The sequence below is a fragment of the Nyctibius grandis genome, chromosome 9 (genome assembly GCF_013368605.1).
Source record: "Nyctibius grandis isolate bNycGra1 chromosome 9, bNycGra1.pri, whole genome shotgun sequence".
NCBI lineage: Eukaryota > Metazoa > Chordata > Aves > Nyctibiiformes > Nyctibiidae > Nyctibius > Nyctibius grandis.
This window is the reverse complement of record NC_090666.1, coordinates 41,333,750-41,355,604: the sequence shown is the minus strand read 5'-3', so window position 1 is coordinate 41,355,604 and position 21,855 is coordinate 41,333,750. Positions and strand designations below refer to the sequence as shown.

Here is a 21,855-nt window from a genome sequence, read left to right as displayed (position 1 = left end):
TTTAAGCAGAAAAATCTATTCCACTTCCAAATTTTTCCTCTATTGTAAACCTCACGGTAGCAAGTATATTTACACAACGACTGCATAAAAGTCTATCACGTTAACAATTAAGCTTTACCTAATATGATTGCTGATGCCTACTAAGTCAGCGATTCCTTTCTGTTCAGAGAATGAGAGTGGGTTTGTGCATAAATCTTCTATCAAGAGTTAAAAGGAGCAAATAAATGAGAATATTCACTTCAATGGCAGGGTAGGGAGCAGACTTGACCTACCACACATGCCTCATACTTAGAAATCTTATTCTTCATGTAGAACGTTTTCCCCATTCTTTACAGTTCTCATTTGAAGAGGAAAATAATCACTTTTGTCTCCCCAAAATAAGAACAAAGGATAATAGGGCTGAATGTTGAGAAGTAGTGCCAGATATTTTAAATAACAGTGATTCCTTATAATTACAGCCCACCACCCCCACCGGAAAAAAGTGCCTCTGTACGTTTATATAAACACGAAACCCAAAATCAATAGAACATTTCAATTGGCTTTATAATTAGAAGAGTAGCTGGTTGGCATCCTGTCTAGGGGTTATTTCAGTTTAATGAGAAACTTTTCTCAGACATAATAAGCTTCATAAGATGCCAGACAGATACTCTTCGGAATATAAAGTCCAAAAGTTCTACTGATTTTGTAATTCCATAATATGCAAGATTAATTCTGGGGAGCAAATCCAGAGGCTCCCACACTAGAATGTGCCACTTTGTCCACGTTTAATGTGATATATTCTAAAATACCCAATCTTCTTCGATGCATGGGAAGACCATTTCCAGAGAAGCAAGAGTCTACATCACGTTGATGACTACCACTACATCTAATAGGACATTTAACTTTTTACTCCTGTAACACTTTATGCTTTAGGTTCCTTACATCATCAATACACGGACGCGACTGCAGCATCATTCCTTTCCATCTAAAGCATTTACATTCACAGCTCTCCCAGAAGATCAGGGAGAATACTTACCCCAAACTACCACAAAAACCCGAAGGTCCGTACAGGAGGGCGGCAGGAGGGAACTGAGCTGAGCAGATGCTACGGTCAGAAGCAACCACCATCGTCATTCAGAACCACCCCATGCCCATTGGGTTGGGAAATTTCTTTCTTAAAGAAAGGAGCATCCCCACTTCCACTGCGTATTCCCATCTTTATCTTTCCAAGGATCCACCCAGCTTCTCTTTTTGTGGGTTTTTTGGAGGCTTTTATTTTGATTTTTTTTTTCCAACATCACTGATCTGACAGTTTGCATTATGTCTATTAAATCAAAGCCCCCTAAAACCTTCTTTGCATCACTGTTTTCCAAGGCAACGTTCCATTCCCAATTATATTACACTGTGCTTGGCTGTATTAAAATAAATTCTGTTTGAGTGGGATAGAAGCTCCTCACTGATGGGTGTTGGTCCTGTGTGCTCCTCCCTATTTAATTATATTTTACTATTTTCTATTCTGTAAATTTCACCGGTAAAAATCACTGTTCTGAGCCTATGGAAGAGATATAGCCTGTTTGCCAAATCTGCCCTTTATTTGTCACTATGCAACTTCTAGACCTAGAGTTTCTCGTATTTCTGATGTTCTGATATTTGAGACAACTTATCATCTTTATTTCTATTCTCTATGGTTATTATTTGAGTCCCCTTGGTTTCCCTTATCAGCTGTATATAGCTTTTACTCCTAAATATTTTTCACTTGTTTTCATCTATCCCATCACTTACGTATGTCGTGATGTTTTACATCAGAAGTCTGAGGGCTTGATTAATGAGGAATACAGCATCAAAGGTGAACAGAAATATTAACACCACTCATTAGAAAAAAGGAGTCTAGAACCCAATCTCCTGGCAGAAAATGGGACTTTTCAAAGGAGTAGCCCTAAATAATCTGTACAGATCTGCTATATAAATACTATATAGCTAAATACTGCTAAATACTATAGAACTGAGAGACTGAAATGGTTAATAAAAATTAATTGGGCATAACTGGTTTGCAAGGGCTCAAACTTGGAAAACTGCAAAAGCTTTCTACTGCATAAACAGAAATCTTTATTTTTGTATTTATTAATTTTTAATTCCATCACACTCGTACTGAAAATTACCTGGAAACTAAAGATATTATCTGCGGAAGAAGAAAACAAAACCTAGAATAATAAAACGTGGTCCATGTGGTTAAAATGTAATTAAAAGTTTAGGCAATAACCAGCTATCTAATTGTGGGGATTCTCAGTATTTTTTCTCTCAGGAACTATTTTCTGATTAGTTGCTATTCTGAATGCTGGCACGCAAACCGCCAACAGATTTAGCAATTAAAATACTTAAAAAAAGAGGAAAAAAAACAAAACCCAAAAGCTCCACAAACTCAAATATGAACACACGAGTTTCCTGCAGACATCTTACTCAGCTGAACTGCTCCTGAACACGTGGTTCACAAGCTTGACGCTGCTCAGCTCCATCCACCAAAGCTGTCAACGCGCTCTGCCTCCGTGCAGAGTAATTCACAATAAACCTTTTATCAGTTTGTCTGCAGAATTACAGAATCAGTCAGGTTGGAAGAGACCTCTGGGATCATCGAGTCCAACCATTGCCCTGACACCACCATGGCAACTAGACCAGGGCACTAAGTGCCATGTCCAGGCTTTTCTTAAACCCCTCCAGAGATGGTGACTCCACCACCTCCCTGGGCAGCCCCTTCCAATGGCTAATGACCCTTGCTGAGAAGAAATGCTTCCTAATGTCCAACCTGAACCTCCCCTGGCGAAACCAGGTTTATGCACCATTTTAGGGCCTTGCCCCTGGGAATAACCCAAAGATCACAGAACCTGAAATTTCGCCTTAAAGAAAACAACTGGTCTCTAGGCTCCTAGCCATCATGGATGTTAATAAAATAATTAAACGCAGATTGTGTGTATTTTGCAAGCATCAAAACGACACAAACCCCTTCAGTAGTGAGGAATAGAACATATTCCAACCTTTCCAGTCTTTGCCTACACAGAACTAGAATTTATCATTTAGATAAGAAAAAAACTGTCAGTTTAAGGCCCTGTATTTATATTGCTATAATTCTACCACTTATCTCCAGGGTATTAGAACCCTATATTGACAAAAACTGAATTGCCTGTTTCTAGCAAAACCTTTCTTCATGGGGCTTTGACACGCACAGATTTGGTGTGTCACATTTGCCTTAGAATCACAGGATGGTTTGGGTTGGAAGGGACCTCAAAGACCATCCAGTTCCAACCCCCCTGCCACGGGCAGGGACACCTTCCACCAGACCAGGTTGCTCAAAGCCCCATCCAACCTGGCCTTGAACACCGCCAGGGAGGGGGCAGCCACAGCTTCTCTGGGCAATTCCTTCTTGGGAAGGAATTGAGCTCGCCTGAAGACAAGGACTGGCGATACAAGCAAAGGCTCTGATTAACTAACATCGGAATGACGACACGCCGTGCCGCCACGGTGAGGGCAGCCCTCCCGAGCGGTCCCACCACCACCACGCCAAAGCAGGGCACGGCTACAGCACACGGCTGGGTCACGGGCATGGGGCAGGAACAAGAACATCCCGCACAGGGATGGACTTGGAATCTTCTTCTTAGAAGCCCACCTTAATAGTCTTTAAGCAACACTTTATTGATAACTTTTCTGGAATGCAAAACTTCCGTTAATGGGGTCCAGTCTGAATTCCATACTACTGATGGCAACGGCTGGCGCACAGGCACTCATCTCACACAACATCCACTCTTTTCTGCTCTCTGGAGAGCAAGTTAATTCAGTCCAGTGCTGCAATAAGGTCAGAGCTTGCTTCAGCTACGTGGACAGCAACAATCGAGAACCCCTACATGTCACTGGTCCCCACCAAACGCAACCGAGGTGGAAACCCAAAGAGTTCCTGCTAAAGGGGTTTTGGAGTATGCTTAGTGGTGGGAAGTGAGCTCCGAAGGCAAAGCCAGACCTTTGTTCTGTTCAGAAGAGAGTACAAAGTCTCAGAAAAGACAGAGTGTATCAGGAAATACTCCCCTCTGTCAGCATGACAAGGCAAAACAGCCACGCCAGGATTAATAGCTGCTTGCTTGCGACACAAACCACCAATACAGCTAAGGAAAAAAATGCCTTTTTTCCCCAGGAATGGAGAGAAACCCTTAATCAGAAACCGTGACCGGCATAATATTAGAGAATTATTTTTACATAATTCAGTTTTTATATAATTCTGTCTGTATTTTAATGAATAAACAGCTCTCTTGGAGGAAACTCAGGAATACAGATCAGGTTCTTTCTTGGGTTAATGAGAGAGACCACTCGCACGCTTACAGTCGCTGTGACCTGATGTGGTTTAGCTCTGACTGTATCAAACACATGCTTTGAAAGTTAACCAAGCTGAAAGACCGAAATATCAAATGGAAGGTTTTCTTTCTGCTTAAGAAATGAACACAGTACCATCTTTCACAAATGCACGCTTTGTTCAACCAGGAGCAGTTAAAGGAAATCCACATTTCTGAGCTGTCTCCCTTTTATCTCTAAACAGCAGAGACAGGAGCAGCAGCGTACCTGTTTCCTCTCCAAGTCTTCACTGATGAATAAACCAGGAAATCTCGCTACACTCTTCCAACTGAATATACAGTTTATTCAACCATTTAATTACCAGCTTAGTAAAATCATCGTGATAAAGGCAAACACAGACTTGGCTCTCCCCACCGCTGTCCCTGAAAAGGGTTATTTGGTCAACTTTTGTACTCCTCCCATCTCCTCCGATCTCTGATAACACCAGCCCTGTAGTGCAAGCAGGGAAGAGCAGAGGTGCAGCCTGGGCGTACGCTGCCAGGTGAGCCACAGCATTCTAGGGTTGAAGTAGTAGGTCATGCTGCAAAAAAACTCCAATTTATTTGGGCAAGTGACAAAAGCTGAGGTCCGGGGATGTACAAAAGCACATGGATTTTATTTATGCAGAGTGTGTGGAAGTTAATAGCAGCAAGAGTTGTCGCAGGAAGCAGGCCAGGATGATTTCGTTCAGAAAATGGGAGATATATTTTAGTCTACCACTGTTTTTTCTTATTTGTTTTATTTTTTAGTATCCGGGTATCAGTACGAAATAGGCATACTTTTCATATTGGTGAACTCAAATTTAAAAAGTAGATATGGAAAAGGAACCCATTTAAAAATAGCCATCATATATTTCCAAGCAGACAAACATAGGGGTATCCTTTGAGAAGGAAACGTACCTGCTTCAGGACTTGTTTGATTACAGCTGCTAACAATGCTGTTTGGGATCACTGGAGTGGAGGATGCCTGGATTCTCGACTGAGGTGGGTTCGGATGTAAGGAGTTTCCTAAAGCCATTCCTGACTGACTGAGCATCCCACAGCTCCCGCTAGCCTGCATCTGATTTATTAAACCTGCAAGATGGTTGGTTGTGCCCGGGCTAGTACCGTGGACAAAGTTAGTGTTTGTGTTCTGGCAGTGCACACCTTCCCCTCGCAAGGGTAAACTCTGTGCCAGTGAGTTCTGGAGACTGCCAGAGTTCATACTGGTGTCTGCAAAATGCAGCTGGTTACCAGAGCAAGGTAAAGCAGTATTGGAGCTCCCACAACTGGTGGTACTATTGCTGCTCACGTGAGAGCTTTGACAACTCATGGACTGAAGTAGCTGGGACATCGAACTGATGGGAAAGGAGCTCTGACTTTGCTTTCTGATCAAATCAGATCCAGCTTTGGAAACTCCAGAACTGTCCAACTGAGACTGTCTCAGCAAACTCAACACCGTGGTGGTCGGCTGCTTTCTTTTTCTCAGAGGATCTTTTTGCTGAGACATCAATTTATCTCTCAGTGCTGCTCGGCCGCTTTGCCCTTCAGTCGTTGGTAGAAGCACGTTGGCAGCAGGAGGGAACATGGTATTTAAAGTGCTATGTCCTTCGTTGTTGCCACCGCTGGCAACAGGTCCAGAATTGCTACTGCTGTTATTGTTGTTACCAGCAAGTTTATTTTGATTTGCTAGCTGTGCTTTGGCTGCTGCTGAGAGTAAACTGCTTGCTGGAAAAGAGGCAGCGTTGTGCTGGTTCAAGATCTGATTTAAAGGCATTCCCAGCAAACCAGGCTGACTCTTCAAGGAACCACTTCCAGCCGATGCAGTAGAAAAAACTGCATTGTTTGGAGGATTTAATACATTACTCATTCCAGCAATTAACGGGTTAGGGATGTCCTTGTATTGACTAAGTCCATCATGCTTGGTGGAAGGGCTAGATGGCATAGATGGTCTCGGTGACCCTATTGTTGACCTTGGGGACCTGGGAGGAACTTTAATACCACTACAGGATGACTGTGGTCCTACTGGAGGCAGCAGGAAATTTCCATGATCTGATGATGTGGAAGAAGAACGTGATCTTTGGGGAGAAGCCTCGATCCTTCCAATCCCGGATCCCATCATGTGAACCGGGGACGTCACTGGTGAAGGAGAGAGGGAAGTCGAAGCAGAATGCTGAACTCTTTGAACGTGACTTCCATGGTTCATGTGACCAGGTTTTACAGTTGGCAAAGGAAGATTACTTGGCAAAGGGACGACAGCAGGAGGCATGCTTACATTCATCACAGGTACCTGAGAGTGGACATTTGAATGGAAAGTAGTTGGGTTAATGATAACAGGATTCTGATTCACTGGTTTGCTAGGAATAGGGTCAAGTATGCCAAGTGGATCCTTTTCTGATGTTAATGGCTTTTTCTGAAGAGCACAAGAAGGCGGTGGAGGAGGTGGGGGTGGACCTTGGGGCGGTTTATGGTGAAACATTGCTCGTGGTATTTCCATACCAGCTGAAAAATTACACATGGGTTTTTTCATTACCGGGCTTTTTGTGGTCAAGGTTGGGGAAAGAGGTATATTAGTCCTTCCAGCCATTGCACAGGATGACTGTATGGGAGAACCATGTAGCATTACTGATGGTGGAGATAGAGGCGTCCTGTTCATGTGAATAGGACTAGAGTTGGGTGCTCCATGAAAATTGGGATTGTTCCTTGTGAAAACATCAGGGCTTCCAAGTGGGTCAGTCCTAGGAGAGATTGAGCCATCTCCGTATATCTGTGATCCTGATGAAGCTGGACTGGGCATCCCACCATGACTGCCACGATACGGAGACTTCTGTCCAAGTTCATTACTACCCAATCTCTGCCTAGGATAGACAGAATGAAGTTCTTGTTGCTGGCTTCCAGCCATTTCTTGCACGTAAAGCCTACCCATGGCATTAGATGCCCCTATCATCAACTTGAAAGGAGTCTTACATTCTGGCATCACAGAATTTGTAATTCCTTCATGTGATTTATTCCTCATCGATCTTGGAGTTGCTGCTCGAGTAGGAACTACTGGAGTTGCACCTGATATTAAAAACACAACAGTTACTATTTTGAAATCTGTATCATACATTTCAGTGCAAAACCACGGTGGGTGAAATATTCATAGAAGCTAGAAAGCCTTTTGGCTAAACTTCTGCCTGAAGAGAAATAATACCTAAACCACCAAGTAGCTGCTGGAATGGTACATGCTACCCTACTACACAGTTGTACAGATCTTAACTCCATATCCCATAGAAAGACTGCATAAATATGGACAACTTTAAATCCTGTGTTTCTTAAGTTTCAAGCACACTTGCTACCTACATAAATTTATTTTAGCATGGTCCTTCTGCAACAACAGTTCCTGAAAAGTGTTTTTTTCCCCCCTTTTGTCTTTTGCCTCTAACCATCATCTCCAGTGTCCTGCTCCTGGATCTCTAGCATCACTTTGGCTATGGTTAGAAGAGCTGGCAGGAGGAGCAGGCTATCACTGTCGCAAGGAAAAGGAGCCTCTGGCACCATCTATTGAGTACAGGAGGAACAAAGCCCAACAAGGGTTTAGACTTAATTTCTCCTTGTCCTACAGAGAAAAGGGTCCTGCCCCAAATGCCGTCCCTGCTGAGGATGGACGGGAAGCTGTGCCAAATGACTGTGGCCCAGTTTCTGTTGAGCCAAGCACTTGGTTGCAGAGACCTAAGAGACCGTGGCTGCGCAAGGCAGGACGCAGCTTCTCCGGCTGCCCCGCATCACTCGCTGGCACCAAGGGCACCGAGTTCCAGTTCTCAGAGTTAATCTCTTCCTGGGAACTGCTTTGCTAAAAAGGTGAGGGCAAACATTGTAGCACATCCTGGATTATTGAATTAAGGCTTTTCCTGCAGCTTCTGCAACAAGCTGTGCTTGGGGTGAGGATGCTAAATGGAAGAAGGGGCTCTACCTCATATCTTTTCAGGAAAGGCCTTGGGGATATTTGCATATGCAGACATGTGAACCCCTCTACAATGGAAAAATTTCCTGTAAATTCCCATTTTGAGACTAGACTTTCCTACAAGCACAAGACTACTTTCCTTTTCTGTCCACTGACATCAGTTTTATTGAAGAAGATTTCTTTTTTCAGTGTTTCACTTCAAGAATACCATCACAAGCAGCTCCAAGCCCGGTGGACTTGCTGCCAGTTTTGCTGCTCTGGGAATTTGTAATTCAGCTTGCAGTGCGAGCTCAGCAAAGGAAAACGAATGTTTCTTGGCATGCAGTCTCTGAATCTGCAAACTTAAACTTGAGTAACGAGCTAAAGAGTTCATGTTCAAATGCATTCAGATGTGCCTTTAAATCCGTCTGCTCTCAAGAACCCAGTTCCCTCCTTTCCTTCAGCCTGGCCCCAGGAGACAGATGGCACCCACAATCCTGCCTTCGTCCTGTTTGCTCAACCAGCTGCATCATGACAGAAACAAACACGTTACCTTTCCCAAAATACAACCAAAGTCTCCTTTAGGGAACAAATCTCAAGGGTCTGCAAAATGAAATATGCACAAGAGCCCTCACCTTGAATGCTGGACCTAAGCAAATGGTCAAATCTAAGTGGGCATAAATGAAAAGATATTTCATTCACAAAGGCAATTTATTGGGAAATTTTCTTCTTTGCTTAGTGCACAAAATTCTGATCAACAGAGAAGGTAAGACCGCATCAATACAACGCGGCATTGTGACTTTAATATTTAGCTTCGTTTTGCTAATTTTTTGAAAACAGAAATGTAATTTAAATACTACTAATAAAGAATTAAAAAAATTAACAAGGAATATGCATAGTAATTTGGGAAATTGTACTGTTCATTTAAAAAAAAATTATGTTGCAAAACCCAATTTAAACAAAGCTTTAAAATCATACATAGCAATTTGAAAATGCAAGAGCCCATCAGTACTATGAACAGCGCTGGTATCTTAGCACTGTCTATGTATCTGAAATTTATTATTTATTTTTATATCCCTAAAATTTTCCACTTCGAAGTCAAGCTATAGAGTGCTTAGCTACTAGCCAGCTACTATTACAGCAACATAGGGGTGCAAAAGATCTCTCAGACCATAAACTTACTGAGCTCTGTGTTAAAAATAACTTCATTCCTTTGTCCCAACCATTTGGATTTGTAAGACTACTTCAGAACCTTTTCTGGTAATCCTTCGAAAGCACCTAATTTCCAGTTGAAGTTAACAGGATTTGTTGCTATACCTTTTCTTTCACACCAGCTCTCAATGATCCCCTAGTTCTCCAACATTTTGACCTTCTCTTGTTTTGATAGTACCTGTCAACTTCATCCATTTATTACCTCATTTTTTGTTGATATGGATAATTAAAATGCTAATCCAGGTTGGCCCCCCAAAATAATCCTTGAGAAATTACAGTGGAGATCTTCTCTTGCTGTATATTCTGCCTTGCAATGCGATTTCCCATTTAGCCAAGTCCTTAGCCACATTCTAATCCCTTTATAATCACTTTATTCTGCTCCTCTAATTTCCCATGTGACAGAATATCAGACATATTACTACAGTTCCAAAAGATGAGAGCTAATGTATTTTTTTTTTTGTCTAGAACAATCTGATATCTTTTTCCAAGAAAATCGTGCTCTTAGTCTGGGATGACCTGCTTTTGAGACTCATTTTCTATCTACCTACATCTCCCTAATCACTACCTCCATGTTTTCCTTGAATCTGTTTACTATTGCCCTCACAGATACAATAGACTTTTGGGGGCATTTTTGCATAGTAATTACATATATCTAAAATTAGCTAATCAAATGATTCTGCATGATTTTACTCACTTGTTCCGCCACCAGGACTAGTCAGAACTAGTGAAGGATGTGGTGCCTCCATGCTTTTATGAAGCGTAGCCACAGCAATAATTTTCCTTTTATGTATGCATAGTTTGGTGACATCTTCGTCTGCTTTGACATCTTCAGCAGTTCTCTGCTTCACAGCAGCTCCAGGATCAAAATTAAAGACCTGAGAGTAAAAATTCCAATGTTTAAAAATAATGATTATAGGCACCAAATTCACCAAATATATCTAAACCAGAAATTTTATATAGAATTACATTTGCCTTTGTTCCTTAGAGCTAACTGACTGCTCCTACATTGCCCAAGAGATACCTTTGCACTAAATTTTGAAATTATAAATAAAAAGTGAATATATTTGTAATAAGTGAACAGAGTCATGGAAGTTGTTATCTAGCAACAGAACTTTAACACTCCTCAGTATAAAGTGTATGGAGAAAAAAAGGAGAAAGGATCATGTGTGTTTGAGATTGCAATGAAGAAGAAAAGTTTACAATTTGTGTATAGATGATAAAATTGTGAAGCTATCACGTAATTCAGTGTCTCGCTCTGATTCTCACATGGTAACATGACGCTGTTGATGGCAGGTTTCCAGTTTAACAGGAAAATGTTCAAACATCATAAAAACTGAGTCAGATCTTTTCCATGAGGGGAGATTCATTTTGCATTTTATGATAAATCCCTGGGTGTATACCATTTATCTCATATATATGATCTGAACAGAGATTACGTCATGGCACAGCACATCAGCTGACATAGTTTGCTCATGAGGATACAGCACAGAGACTCAAAGTGATGCTTTTCTTTACCTTGGGAAGAACAAGAGGACATTCTAGGCCACACTTGCATGTCCCATCAGTCAGCAAGTAAGTCTTCACCTGCTCCAAGCAGGATAATAAAGACCCACTGGGACTGTAAAGGAACAGAAATGATGAATACAAGCTATTTGATAGGTCATGACTTCTATCTACCATTCTAACAGCTTAAAATAACACAGCTAAGATTCATATTTTGTTTTAGTACTTCTTGCTTTTAGTCAAGAGCTGGGATGATACTTATCAAAAACAGGCACCCAAAAAAACACTTTAAGGGAAGATTTTGCTATAGAAAAACAAACACAGCAAGTGCAAAGAAAGTAATCGAGATTATTGATATTTGCTATTCACATTACAGTCCTGCTTGAAAGCCTTAACACCATTAAGATTATTTTTCTCCCTCCTCTCTCCTCTAAAGTGTAACACAGAGGCAGAGTCAGTCCCCACGGACCTCCTCCCCTTCCATCACATCACTGCAGCTCCACGCAGGCATGACAGTCATCTGTACTTTTTAGGACTGAGACCTAATTTAAAAAGAAAAAACACAAAAGTGTGTTTCACAAAGTACGAGAAAACCCAAATGGAAAAGAGGGAACAGTAACAGAACTGTTGCAGCTGGGTCTCGTGGTTGCATAAACAGTTTGGTTTCATTCAGCTAAAATTTCAACCCTCTCACTGAAAGTGAGAACTATTACCCCAAGAAGCCAGCCCAGGGAGTTCCTGACAAACTGCACTCGCATTTCTCTGACTCCCACCAGAAAATCATTATCTCCATATCCAAAAATAGGACATTGGAAATTCTGTTACGGCAAAATCACTACTTCATAAGATGAAAAAAGTTCTCATGTCACAAGCTTCTACCTTCCAGATTGCTCTTTATTATTTAGCCATCGAAACTGTTTATCAGGGAAAGAATACAACAATGTATGAGGACTGGCTAAAACACTGGTTCTTAATGGCAGCTGTAAACAGCCCTTATTTTAACAAGAACAACTTAACTGGAATATTTAACAAAACCTACTTAAGTGGAATGGTTTGGGTCACAAAAACAGCCAAGAGTCAAAATTCGAAACTATGACAAACTTTTGTACTTAAAACTCAATGTATAAACAACTAATTCTGCACAAGAACTACGTCATACATAAAGCAACATCTGCAAGTGACATTTAAGTTATACTGATAGTTTAAATAAGTCATTTATTTGCCAGACTTGCCGTGAAATAGTTATTTGAGAGAGAAGAGCCCAAGTCAAGTGTGTATAACAGTGACAGTTCCAAGGGTAAGCAAGATAAAAAAGCAATCTAAAAATAATGGTACCGGTGTGCAGCGATAGAGAGGTTGGAAAGTCAAATCTTCCCTGTCTTAAACTGAAATACTTGGGGAGCAGGGGGAAATCACTCTTTAATTTTATTTATCTATTTATTTTTAATTTCAGCCATAGACTGGTTAAACCACGATGCTACCATTAGCACATTTTAACTCTGTGAGTATCACTTGGTCTTTACGTTGGCTCCACACCTCCAGATCTCCTCACAGCAGCTTCCTTTGTAAGAAACTACCAGCTTTTTTTGTCACTGAGGTCATCCAGAGGTTTCTGGACCCCAAAGAAACAAGAAAGAGCAAATTATAAAATACATTAGGATCTGTTACTGACACTTCTGAAACCCTTTCCTATTATTAAAGAGCTTTTCTCTGTTTATTCCACTGATGACTAGGCTGAAGAAGAGATCTAGGTCCTACTTTAGGGCTGTAGTACTGTTTTACTAAGAAAAGCACTGAGACTCAACTCAGAGCTTTCACCAGGTAATTAAAACTAGTCGATTAATGGATATAATCCAAAGCAACTGTTGACAGTTGATAGAAAAGCGTGCATGCTTTATAAGGAAGCACAAATAGAATGAGTCCTTATTCAGCTGGGATCATCTATTCTAGTTAAATCACGTCAGATCTTAATAGATACACTAATTTTCCCTTGGATAGCTTTTGAGTCAATATTGTTTGACCTTTCATTCTCTCAAGAAATACCGTGCATATTTTCAGAGTGGTTGGTCTTCAGAGCAGCAGTTCAGCACTAGAGCTGGTTACCCAGCGAGGCTGAAGAAAGTCAATCCTTGAAGATGTAGGTGAAACCAAGGGCTGACCTGATCGGGTGCTACAGATGCTCCAAGTCAAGCAGGAGGTTGGACAATTTGACTTCCAACCTTTCCAACCAACATGTCCTACCCTGTGCCTTACACCAAATAAGAATGTAACACTGTGGACCACACCGAGTGCATTGTCTAGCCTTCCCTTCCGTCAGAACAGCTTAGAGGAGGCGATCAGAAAATTAACCATTGGATTAAAGAGAAAAAAAACACATGGGCAAAACTTGGGAAGAGGGCAGAAAAAATACAAGCTTCCCCAAAGTGAAAAAGGCAATTGGTGAACTTGATTTACAGGGTCAACTAGAATAAAAAGTGTGTTTTGTGTAAGGCAACTCAGAAAAATTAAGAAAGTCTCCCTGCACAAAGAGAACACATATAAAAAGAAGATAGAAAAGCACATAACTGTCAGAATTATACCAACATTTACTAGTTTATAAACATGTAAGACACATGCTTGAAGCACCAGCACAAACTTGGTGGCCTGCTTCTTACAGCTGCAGAAAATGAAGTTCAAAAGCAGGTAGGATCATTAAGTATGTAAAAACACCAAAGCTTTACATATCCTCATGCCTGGATATAGAGATGATAGGAAAAAAAAACCCCAACCCACAACTTTTTCTTTCTCATTGATTTTTAACTAAGGCAGAGGCCCAGGAAATTACAGCTGTAATGAGAAATACAAGGGGAAGGCGATTTATCTTCAACATGCGTATCACTGACACGGATTTTGTTTGATTCTGCTAATTGAGAATATAAACAAGAAATCCTGGAATGCATTTGATCTTTTATGGTAGTTTAGTGTAAAACTGGAGTATGCTTTGAGTCATTAAAGAATTCTGTATTGGTAATACATAAAATGTTGTGAAGAAGTGTTTACTTTAATCACAGAACAGTGGAATAAGATTAAGCAAATAACAGACTGATAATCATTTAGACTTCTGTTATGTAAACCTGATGGACCCATATTTTGTTAAAGCTAACTTTGATCTTTTTTCCAATAACATTTAATTTATAGTCTGTTTGTCTGAACACACTCATTTAACAGTGATTTCAATGCATTTCTTTGTGACTGTTCCAGGGTGAAGCAAAAAAAATCCAATAAGCTAACAAAACAAACAAATAAAATACCTAAAGCTTTGAATTTAGGCTTGTTTTCCTGTTTTTTTCTACACAAGAAATGTGGGAAATTCATAGAAGTAAATCCTGCTGGAGAATGTCAGTGACACCGAACACAGAACATTCACAGGGCATACAAAAACTGTTGTTTTCTGCAGCTACTAAGTAGTTACACCACTTAAATTTCCATTCAAAAGAGAGTAAGTAAAACACAAAGGTATAATGGAGGCCTGGAACTCAGAAAAGACTTGAGGAAGAAGAGCTACAGAACGTCAGGATGAAGTTGCATGGTGCTGCATGAACTGAGCTAAAGGCTTGGTGCTGACAGATGAAAGTCCCACTCTGCCTCACTGCCATGCACTGTTTGCATGCCCCATCACTGCTTTGAACTCGACCAGCAAAGGCTCTTAGAAAAAGCCCATGCTGGTGCAAAGAAAAGGCAATGCCTACGCATCTGGGAGCAGGGAAAAGACAGCAGAGACTTCTCATCACCTCAGATGTGGCGTACAACTAAACCTCTGGTGAGTCTCGTTGCAAAAGGTTTGAATAATAAAGATATTAAGTGAGGTTAAATCTGCTACTGCTTAGCTTTAAAATTCATATGACAATAAGAAGTAATAAAGAACTATTCATGCCTGAAGTAAAACGTATAGTAAGGATTATCAAATTTTCAAGACCAAGCAATATTAGATTTGAGAGTACGTTAAGAGCATGCAAATGGCACGGCCGACATAAGTGGACTCCACTAATGTCAGCAGAAAAAATGATCGCACACTTCCAAAAGAACAAGCCCTTGAAGTTTTTGAGTACAACAGATTAGCTGAGTCACTAATTTACCACACGTTCTGGCAAAACTGCAATGAAAACAAAACCAGTGGCCACCTCAGATAACCTTACCTGATATAGAGCACTCCACTTTGGTCCACCCGCCGCTGCCACCCAACGGGAACTTGCACTGCTGGTGGCCCTCCGTCCGTGTCCCCTCCGTCACACTCCTTTCCACCATTCATTTTTCTGTTTCTGTTTATGAGTCTTCAAAGATATCAACAGTAAGATGATATCCTTTTACTACATGTCATCATGGCCTCCCAAAGAAGGCCATTCAGCACACCTTTCCCCAAACTGTACAAAGTGCATTGGGAGGCTCCAGCTCAGTTTGACACCAAGTCCTCACAAGTGGCCATTTTTGTTAATGAGTCAGTTTCCCATTATAATCCACATTAAATATGCAATGTTTAACTCCTTATATATTCATAAGGATGAACTATATAGATAAAAATTAGTGCTTCCAACTTGGGAAAATCATAATTCACCAATCCTTTGTTACCTGTCAGAAAGGAGAATGGGGAAAAGGAGAATTTCTAGTTCAACAGCATGGCTCCAAGCTTGATGACTGTCTAAGATAACTTGTATTTTGTGAAAGCTCGTCTCATTTTTATAAATATGAGTCAGATCTAATACCTCCAGGTATTATACCCTTTATATGCCACATTCTTTTTGTTTTCTTTTTATCTTCCATTCATTATCCAAGTTGTCGTCTTGAGTTTCTTTCATGACTCCCTGGCTCCAATAAAACAGCCTGAAAAATACAGATGGAGAAAACACATGAGCCATTTTCTGAAGTCTTTCAGCCCAGTTCAGTAACTCATGAAGATGTACACAGCTGCATCCAGTTAAAGAGCTTAGAATCTAAATTTTAAATGTCAATGGAACGTCAAAATAAGGCTTAGGGTAAATATAATCCTGCTAGCGTGTTCTATTTATATGTGGATGCAATGGGGCTACGTCTTAAAAGCTACGAGAGTGCCACTGTTATTAAATAGTTAATGTACAGTTTGGGTGAATTAAGGGATGTATCTTTTAACTGAATAGTTTCACATATGCTTCTGTTCAGAATTATCAACAGATGACTAGCTCAATTAATGCCCTTTAAAAATTCTTTAGAAAACTGAATGGATTTAATGTGAAGGAAGCTGCTTCTAGGGTTGATAATATCCATAAAAACGGAAAAACCCCGCATTTAGACTAAATTAAAATAATAATTTCTTATAAGAAAACTGTATAATAAAAAGGCAAAAGCCAGCATCAACGCACTGATCTCAGAATACCTATGAAACAATTTGAATATCATAAGTAATAATTTCCCCCTATATGATTATACTGTATGAGCAAATCTTCATGAAGGAAGTTCTGAATAACTGTGCTACTCCCCCAAAATACTTTTTCAAGTTGACCAGATGAGACTTAGCTCTTGAGATTGGACGTTGTATTAAGGTGAGACAAACATGGAATATGTGATTCAAATAGTAAATATGTTAGAAAAAACAATAATCCTACAACTCAAGTGTAAGGTGGCGTTGACGACTATTGTAGTAACGATGCAAACGGGTTTTATTTGGAATCGCATGTCAATCCTGCCTTATTCCTAATACTGTTATACTAACATTTTAAAACATATAAGTGTTACTATAGACCTGACTGATTTTAGTAAGAAAAGGTTTTTTGAGCTAGAAATGGAACATAAAGACTTAGGATACAACATTCCTACAACAACATTACCAACAGCACGTTACATCTCCATTTAACAGTAACAACCGCTCCTTCCTTCAAGACCACTAAAGGACGACTATAGAGGCATCAATATAGTCCTCGAAAATATTCCCTTAAGCACGCTTATGCAGTGCATTCTCTTTAGATGTGCTACTTATAAAGTTCAAAACGCTACGTAAAGAAAAAAAAATAGCCGTGGTATTTACAAGAAGGATGGGGACTAGAAAGGAGCTGGCTGGACATGTGCCCTTGACTAAAGTGCTGAAATCTAAAGAACAAGGAGTGTGATTTTCTGCAGGACGAAGCCTGCTAGTATAGAAGTTTTGGTGTTTGATTGGTTTTAGCCTGATGAAAAAGGCTAAAACCTTTTTTTATATAATGTTTCATCAAAACCAAGGCAGAATTTTCCTTCAAGTTTCAGCAATATTCCCCAATGCCGCATTGGCATTTTTATCACAGGTCCCACATTAGGCTAAAATATGTAAATAATTCCCCTATTATTTTTAACGAGAATTAACTTTCTGTAACATAGTAAAATCAGCAGCAGAAAATACACATTTAAAATACTGGAAGCACATAGTGCAGAGAAGGTTGCTCGTCTCTTAGCCCAGTCTTGCTGTGGCTCATGTTGCTATTTAGGGCAATTGCACTGGATCCATTATGGGAAAATAATAGCCATCAATTTCTTTTTTGCACAAGCAGCAAGAGACACTTTGGAGTAACCTTATATTACTACTGGTTCTGCAATGCTCTGCCTCAGCGAACGTCCCATTCCATCACCACCGTAACACTTATCATCATCTAATCAGAGAAATAATTTTTCTGTACTGCACATAGCTTGAAATAGTACCACAAGAAGCAAAAGAATTCACTTAACAGCTTCTTCTGTGGAAAATATTTAAATATTTGTACTCAGTACAGTGGATTGGAATAAAATGGCTGCTTCAATCATATACCTTCGACGTTTATCATTTGTATGACTTTCTCTTGCGATAGTAGCAGAGGCTGAAGTTGAGATTTTTGCACTAAACCCCAGCACGGTTCTGCACAGATTTCTGCAAACTGCAGGCAATAAAATATTGAGTCTATTTGTAACCATTGCACGTTTCTATTAGGCATGAATGGCACAAGTAAGACGTTGCCATCGATGTTTTTGGTACAGAAATCCTTCACTAAACTGCATGTGCAGAGTTGATACGTGTTATCTGACTGAACTGCATAACACCATAGAAAAGTTCAGCGTAGTACAGGTCTGTCCCAGAAGAGTTAAACCCCTCAAATGTTGAGGTGTTGGAGCGAGTGCAGAGGAGGGCGACCAAGCTGGTGAAGGGTCTGGAGGGTCTGACCTACGAGGAACGGCTGAGGGAGCTGGGGTTGTTTAGCCTGGAGAAGAGGAGGCTCAGAGGTGACCTTAGTGCAGTCTACAACTACCTGAAGGGAGGTTGTAGTGGAGTGGGAGTCGGCCTCTTCTCCCAGGCAACTAGCGACAGGACAAGAGGACACAGCCTCAAGCTTCACCAGGGGAGGTTCAGGTTGGACATTAGGAAGCATTTCTTCTCAGCAAGGGTCATTAGGCATTGGAAGGGGCTGCCCAGGGAGGTGGCGGAGTCACCATCTCTGGAGGTGTTTAAGAAAAGACTGAACATGGCACTTAGTGCCCTGGTCTAGTTGCCATGGTGGTGTCAGGGCAATGGTTGGACTCGATGATCCTTGGATCTTCCAACCTGGTTGATTCTGTGATTCTCCCAAATCCAGTTCAATAAAGGACACCCTTTGCATTTTCCCTATCACCGGTTATCAGCCAAACAAAGAAAATGGAGCTAAGGAAGACAGCAGTGAAAAAGAGGATGAGAGTCACTTCCATCAGGCTGGGTCTGGCTCTTTTTCCCCCCTACCCATGGTGTAGGCTGGTTTTATAACACATTTTATACGATAAAGCAGCCTAGACGAGAAGGTGGAAGTTTAAAGGGACAACTGGAGGGGACAGTGGCACCGCTCTATTAGGTTTTTGATTGAAAAGAGACATTTAAATCCCAGTAGGGACCAGCCTGACCGTGAACGCTCTGACATACAGAGCATCCATTTGACTACCTGGGCTTTCACGTCGCTTACCAGCAGTCCAGCACCTTCCAACTCGACTGCTGAGAAATCCCTGTCTCTTTTGACGTTCCGTTTTCCCCTTCTCCATCAGAGTATTTTAACTGAAGTACTTTGGATTGGGTTAGCAGGTATTTGGATTTTGGAGCAAATCCAAAGTATTCTGGACACTGGATTCTATCCAAAAGCCTGATTTTCATCAACCCATGTAATAAATACCTCTTCTCTGTAATCTCGTAACAGCTCCAGACAACTCATGTTATCTCACCACGAGTAACACAACTTTCCACATGTAAATCAATTGCTTCTTTTTTCTGTGCGCCAAGCCATGCCGTTTAGATTTGTTTTGCAGTTCAGTTTTATTACAATATGCTTAAAAAATATTTCATTGGAGAACTACGCAAAACTACACTGAATTGTTTCCCCCCTTTAGCCCTCTCAAACCCCTCCCCCATGGAAAATTTCTCTTTAATTTTCATATGCTGAAAGTATGTTTTCAATTTTTAATGCAACTGCCTCACTTTTTGAAATGTTGCATTTTAAGAAGCCTCTTTGCACACTCAGCTGTTAGTGTTTAACAATTTTTTAGTCAAGTAGTGAAATAGAAAATTTGGTACAAAGTAAAAAGAAACTTAGATACTAACTGGATTCAGATCTATCACATGATACAAATATCAAGATAACATTTCTTTTATTAGTAAGTGGACATAAAGCCAGTTAAGACAAATTTTGGCAGTCTAATATTGCAAAGATCACAGAATCACAGAATCAATCAGGTTGGAAGAGCCCTCTGGGATCATCGAGTCCAACCATTGCCCTGACACCACCATGGCAACTAGACCATGGCACTAAGTGCCATGTCCAGGCTTTCCTTAAACACATCCAGAGATGGTGACTCCACCACCTCCCTGGGCAACCCCTTCCAATGGCTAATGACCCTTGCTGAGAAGAAATGCTTCCTAATGTCCAACCTGAACCTCCCCTGGAGAAGTTTGAGGCTATGTCCTCTTGTCCTGTCGCTAGTTGCCTGGGAGAAGAGGCCGACTCCCACTGCGCTACAACCTCCCTTCAGGTAGTTGTAGACTGCACTAAGGTCACCTCTGAGCCTCCTCTTCTCCACGCTAAACACCCCCAGCTCCCTCAGCCGTTCCTCGGAGGTCAGACCCTCCAGACCCTTCACCAGCTTGGTCGCCCTCCTCTGCACTCGCTCCAACACCTCAACACCTTTCTTGAAGTGCGGGGCCCAGAACTGGACACAGGATTCAAGGTGTGGCCTCACCAGTGCCGAGTACAGAGGGACGATCACTTCCCTACACCGGCTGGCTACACTATTCTTACTAGAGGCCAGGATGCCATTGGCTGTCTTGGCCACCTGGGCACACTGCTGGCTCATGTTTAGCCGGCTGTCAATCGGCACCCCCAGGTCTCTTTCCACCGGGCCGCTTTCTAACCAATGCTCCATTACTTCTTTCTTAGATGAACTTTTAAGTTGTGCTAACAATTCCATGTACCACAGAGAAAGGCGGCTTAGAGGTCTATGATCAGTGACCGCCTCTCTGATGCACAAAACCCAGTGCCTACCTATGGAATGACCAGATTTTTGCAAACACTTAGAATGTACAAAAAAATGCTGCTTATAGAGACAAACTGCAACCTCACTTCCCCAGCTTTCCTTTCTACCGCAGAAAAAACATGCAAAATACATTCAGGAATAGAAATGCCCTGAAATCACGGTCTTGGTGTTTTAGAACTAATAGGAAGTTTTAGCTTCTTAAAAAGCATTCTTTTCAAACCACACAGAGTTCAAATGCATTTTTGTTTAGTTATCGTTTGCACATTATTAATCTGTTTAAGTCTATCAAAGCAATTAGGACTCTCCTCTATCACCTGATCAGATACAAATGTTGCATCACTTTTGAGGAATGCTTTTCTGTTTTGAAAAGAAGCATTCTCTTGACTAATTAGATTGGTATCAAATACTTTCTGAAGCCCTATTTTTAGGCGAGTGATTCAACAAACGAATGTGCCTGAAGTATAAAAGGCACCTTTCTTCCTTCAATCTTATCTCATTGTATTGGTATCCAGGACTACAATACAGCTGTGTACATGATACACTCTGGTCTTTGGTTTGAGAAAGACATCTTCATCTTACTCGTAAATACAGAGTATTAAGAATACATTGCAACAACCAGAAGATTAATCTGCACTGAATGACTTAATTAAAATGATACATTTTAAATTGCCCTAGTGTCCAATCAGTTTATACTAGTCCAACTACCTTTGCTATTAAATTATTTTGAATTGTATAAAGGACAGTTTTATTATGTACTGTAACAAGGCTTATGTATTCCTAATTTACACAACTTTTTAGAATCATAGAATCATAGAATCACAGAATGGTTTGGGTTGGAAGGGACCTTAAAGACCATGCAGTTCCAACGCCCCTGCCAGGGGCAGGGACACCTTTCCTCTAGACCATGTTGCTCCAAGCCCCATCCAACCTGGCCTTGAACACTGCCAGGGAGGGGGCAGCCACAATCGGATCGGAAGACCCCAATTTACCCACTCCATAAAATGACAGCTGTTTGGATGAATTCACTCATAAATAGCAAAAATTTCAAGAGCCCAGGCCACTGTACCCATCTCTACAACCACAGCCAGCGACCTTTACCAGCAGCCCACTGGACGTGCCCCAGCTCAGCCAGCCTTGCTTTCCTGCACGTGCATGGACAGAACCCTGTATTATTTGATTTCCTACGGTGCCAGACTACATGACCAAAGCAGTCACTTCACACCTACTATTTAGGAATCTACACTAATAAAACAAAAAGGTGAAGACTCTCATGGAGAAAGATTGATTTACGTTCACGGATTCTAGCTCATCATTAAGAGCACACAATAGGAATCTCTTTTCTTGGAGCACTTTGGACCTGCATGCTATTAACTGATCAGAAACCCTTCCTAC

The 21,855-nt window shown here is 41.0% G+C and overlaps 1 protein-coding gene across 9 annotated transcripts in view; it reads right to left on the bottom strand.

The window, feature by feature from the left end:
- MBD5 (methyl-CpG binding domain protein 5) overlaps positions 1-21,855 on the bottom strand; it is a 146,845-nt gene that overhangs the window by 30,654 nt on the left and 94,336 nt on the right. For 5 of the 9 annotated variants that reach the window (XM_068408298.1, XM_068408305.1, XM_068408306.1 and 2 more), the window contains 4 exons: positions 15,141-15,822; positions 10,978-11,080; positions 10,157-10,337; positions 5,250-7,388 (listed from right to left, as the gene is read on the bottom strand). In XM_068408298.1, the coding sequence (XP_068264399.1) occupies positions 5,250-7,388; positions 10,157-10,337; positions 10,978-11,080; positions 15,141-15,253 (2,536 nt within the window). In that variant the 5' untranslated portion in view covers positions 15,254-15,822. The remainder of the gene's footprint in view (positions 1-5,249; positions 7,389-10,156; positions 10,338-10,977; positions 11,081-15,140; positions 15,823-21,855) is intronic. The other 4 variants (XM_068408299.1, XM_068408302.1, XM_068408301.1 and 1 more) reach the window with 4 other exon arrangements.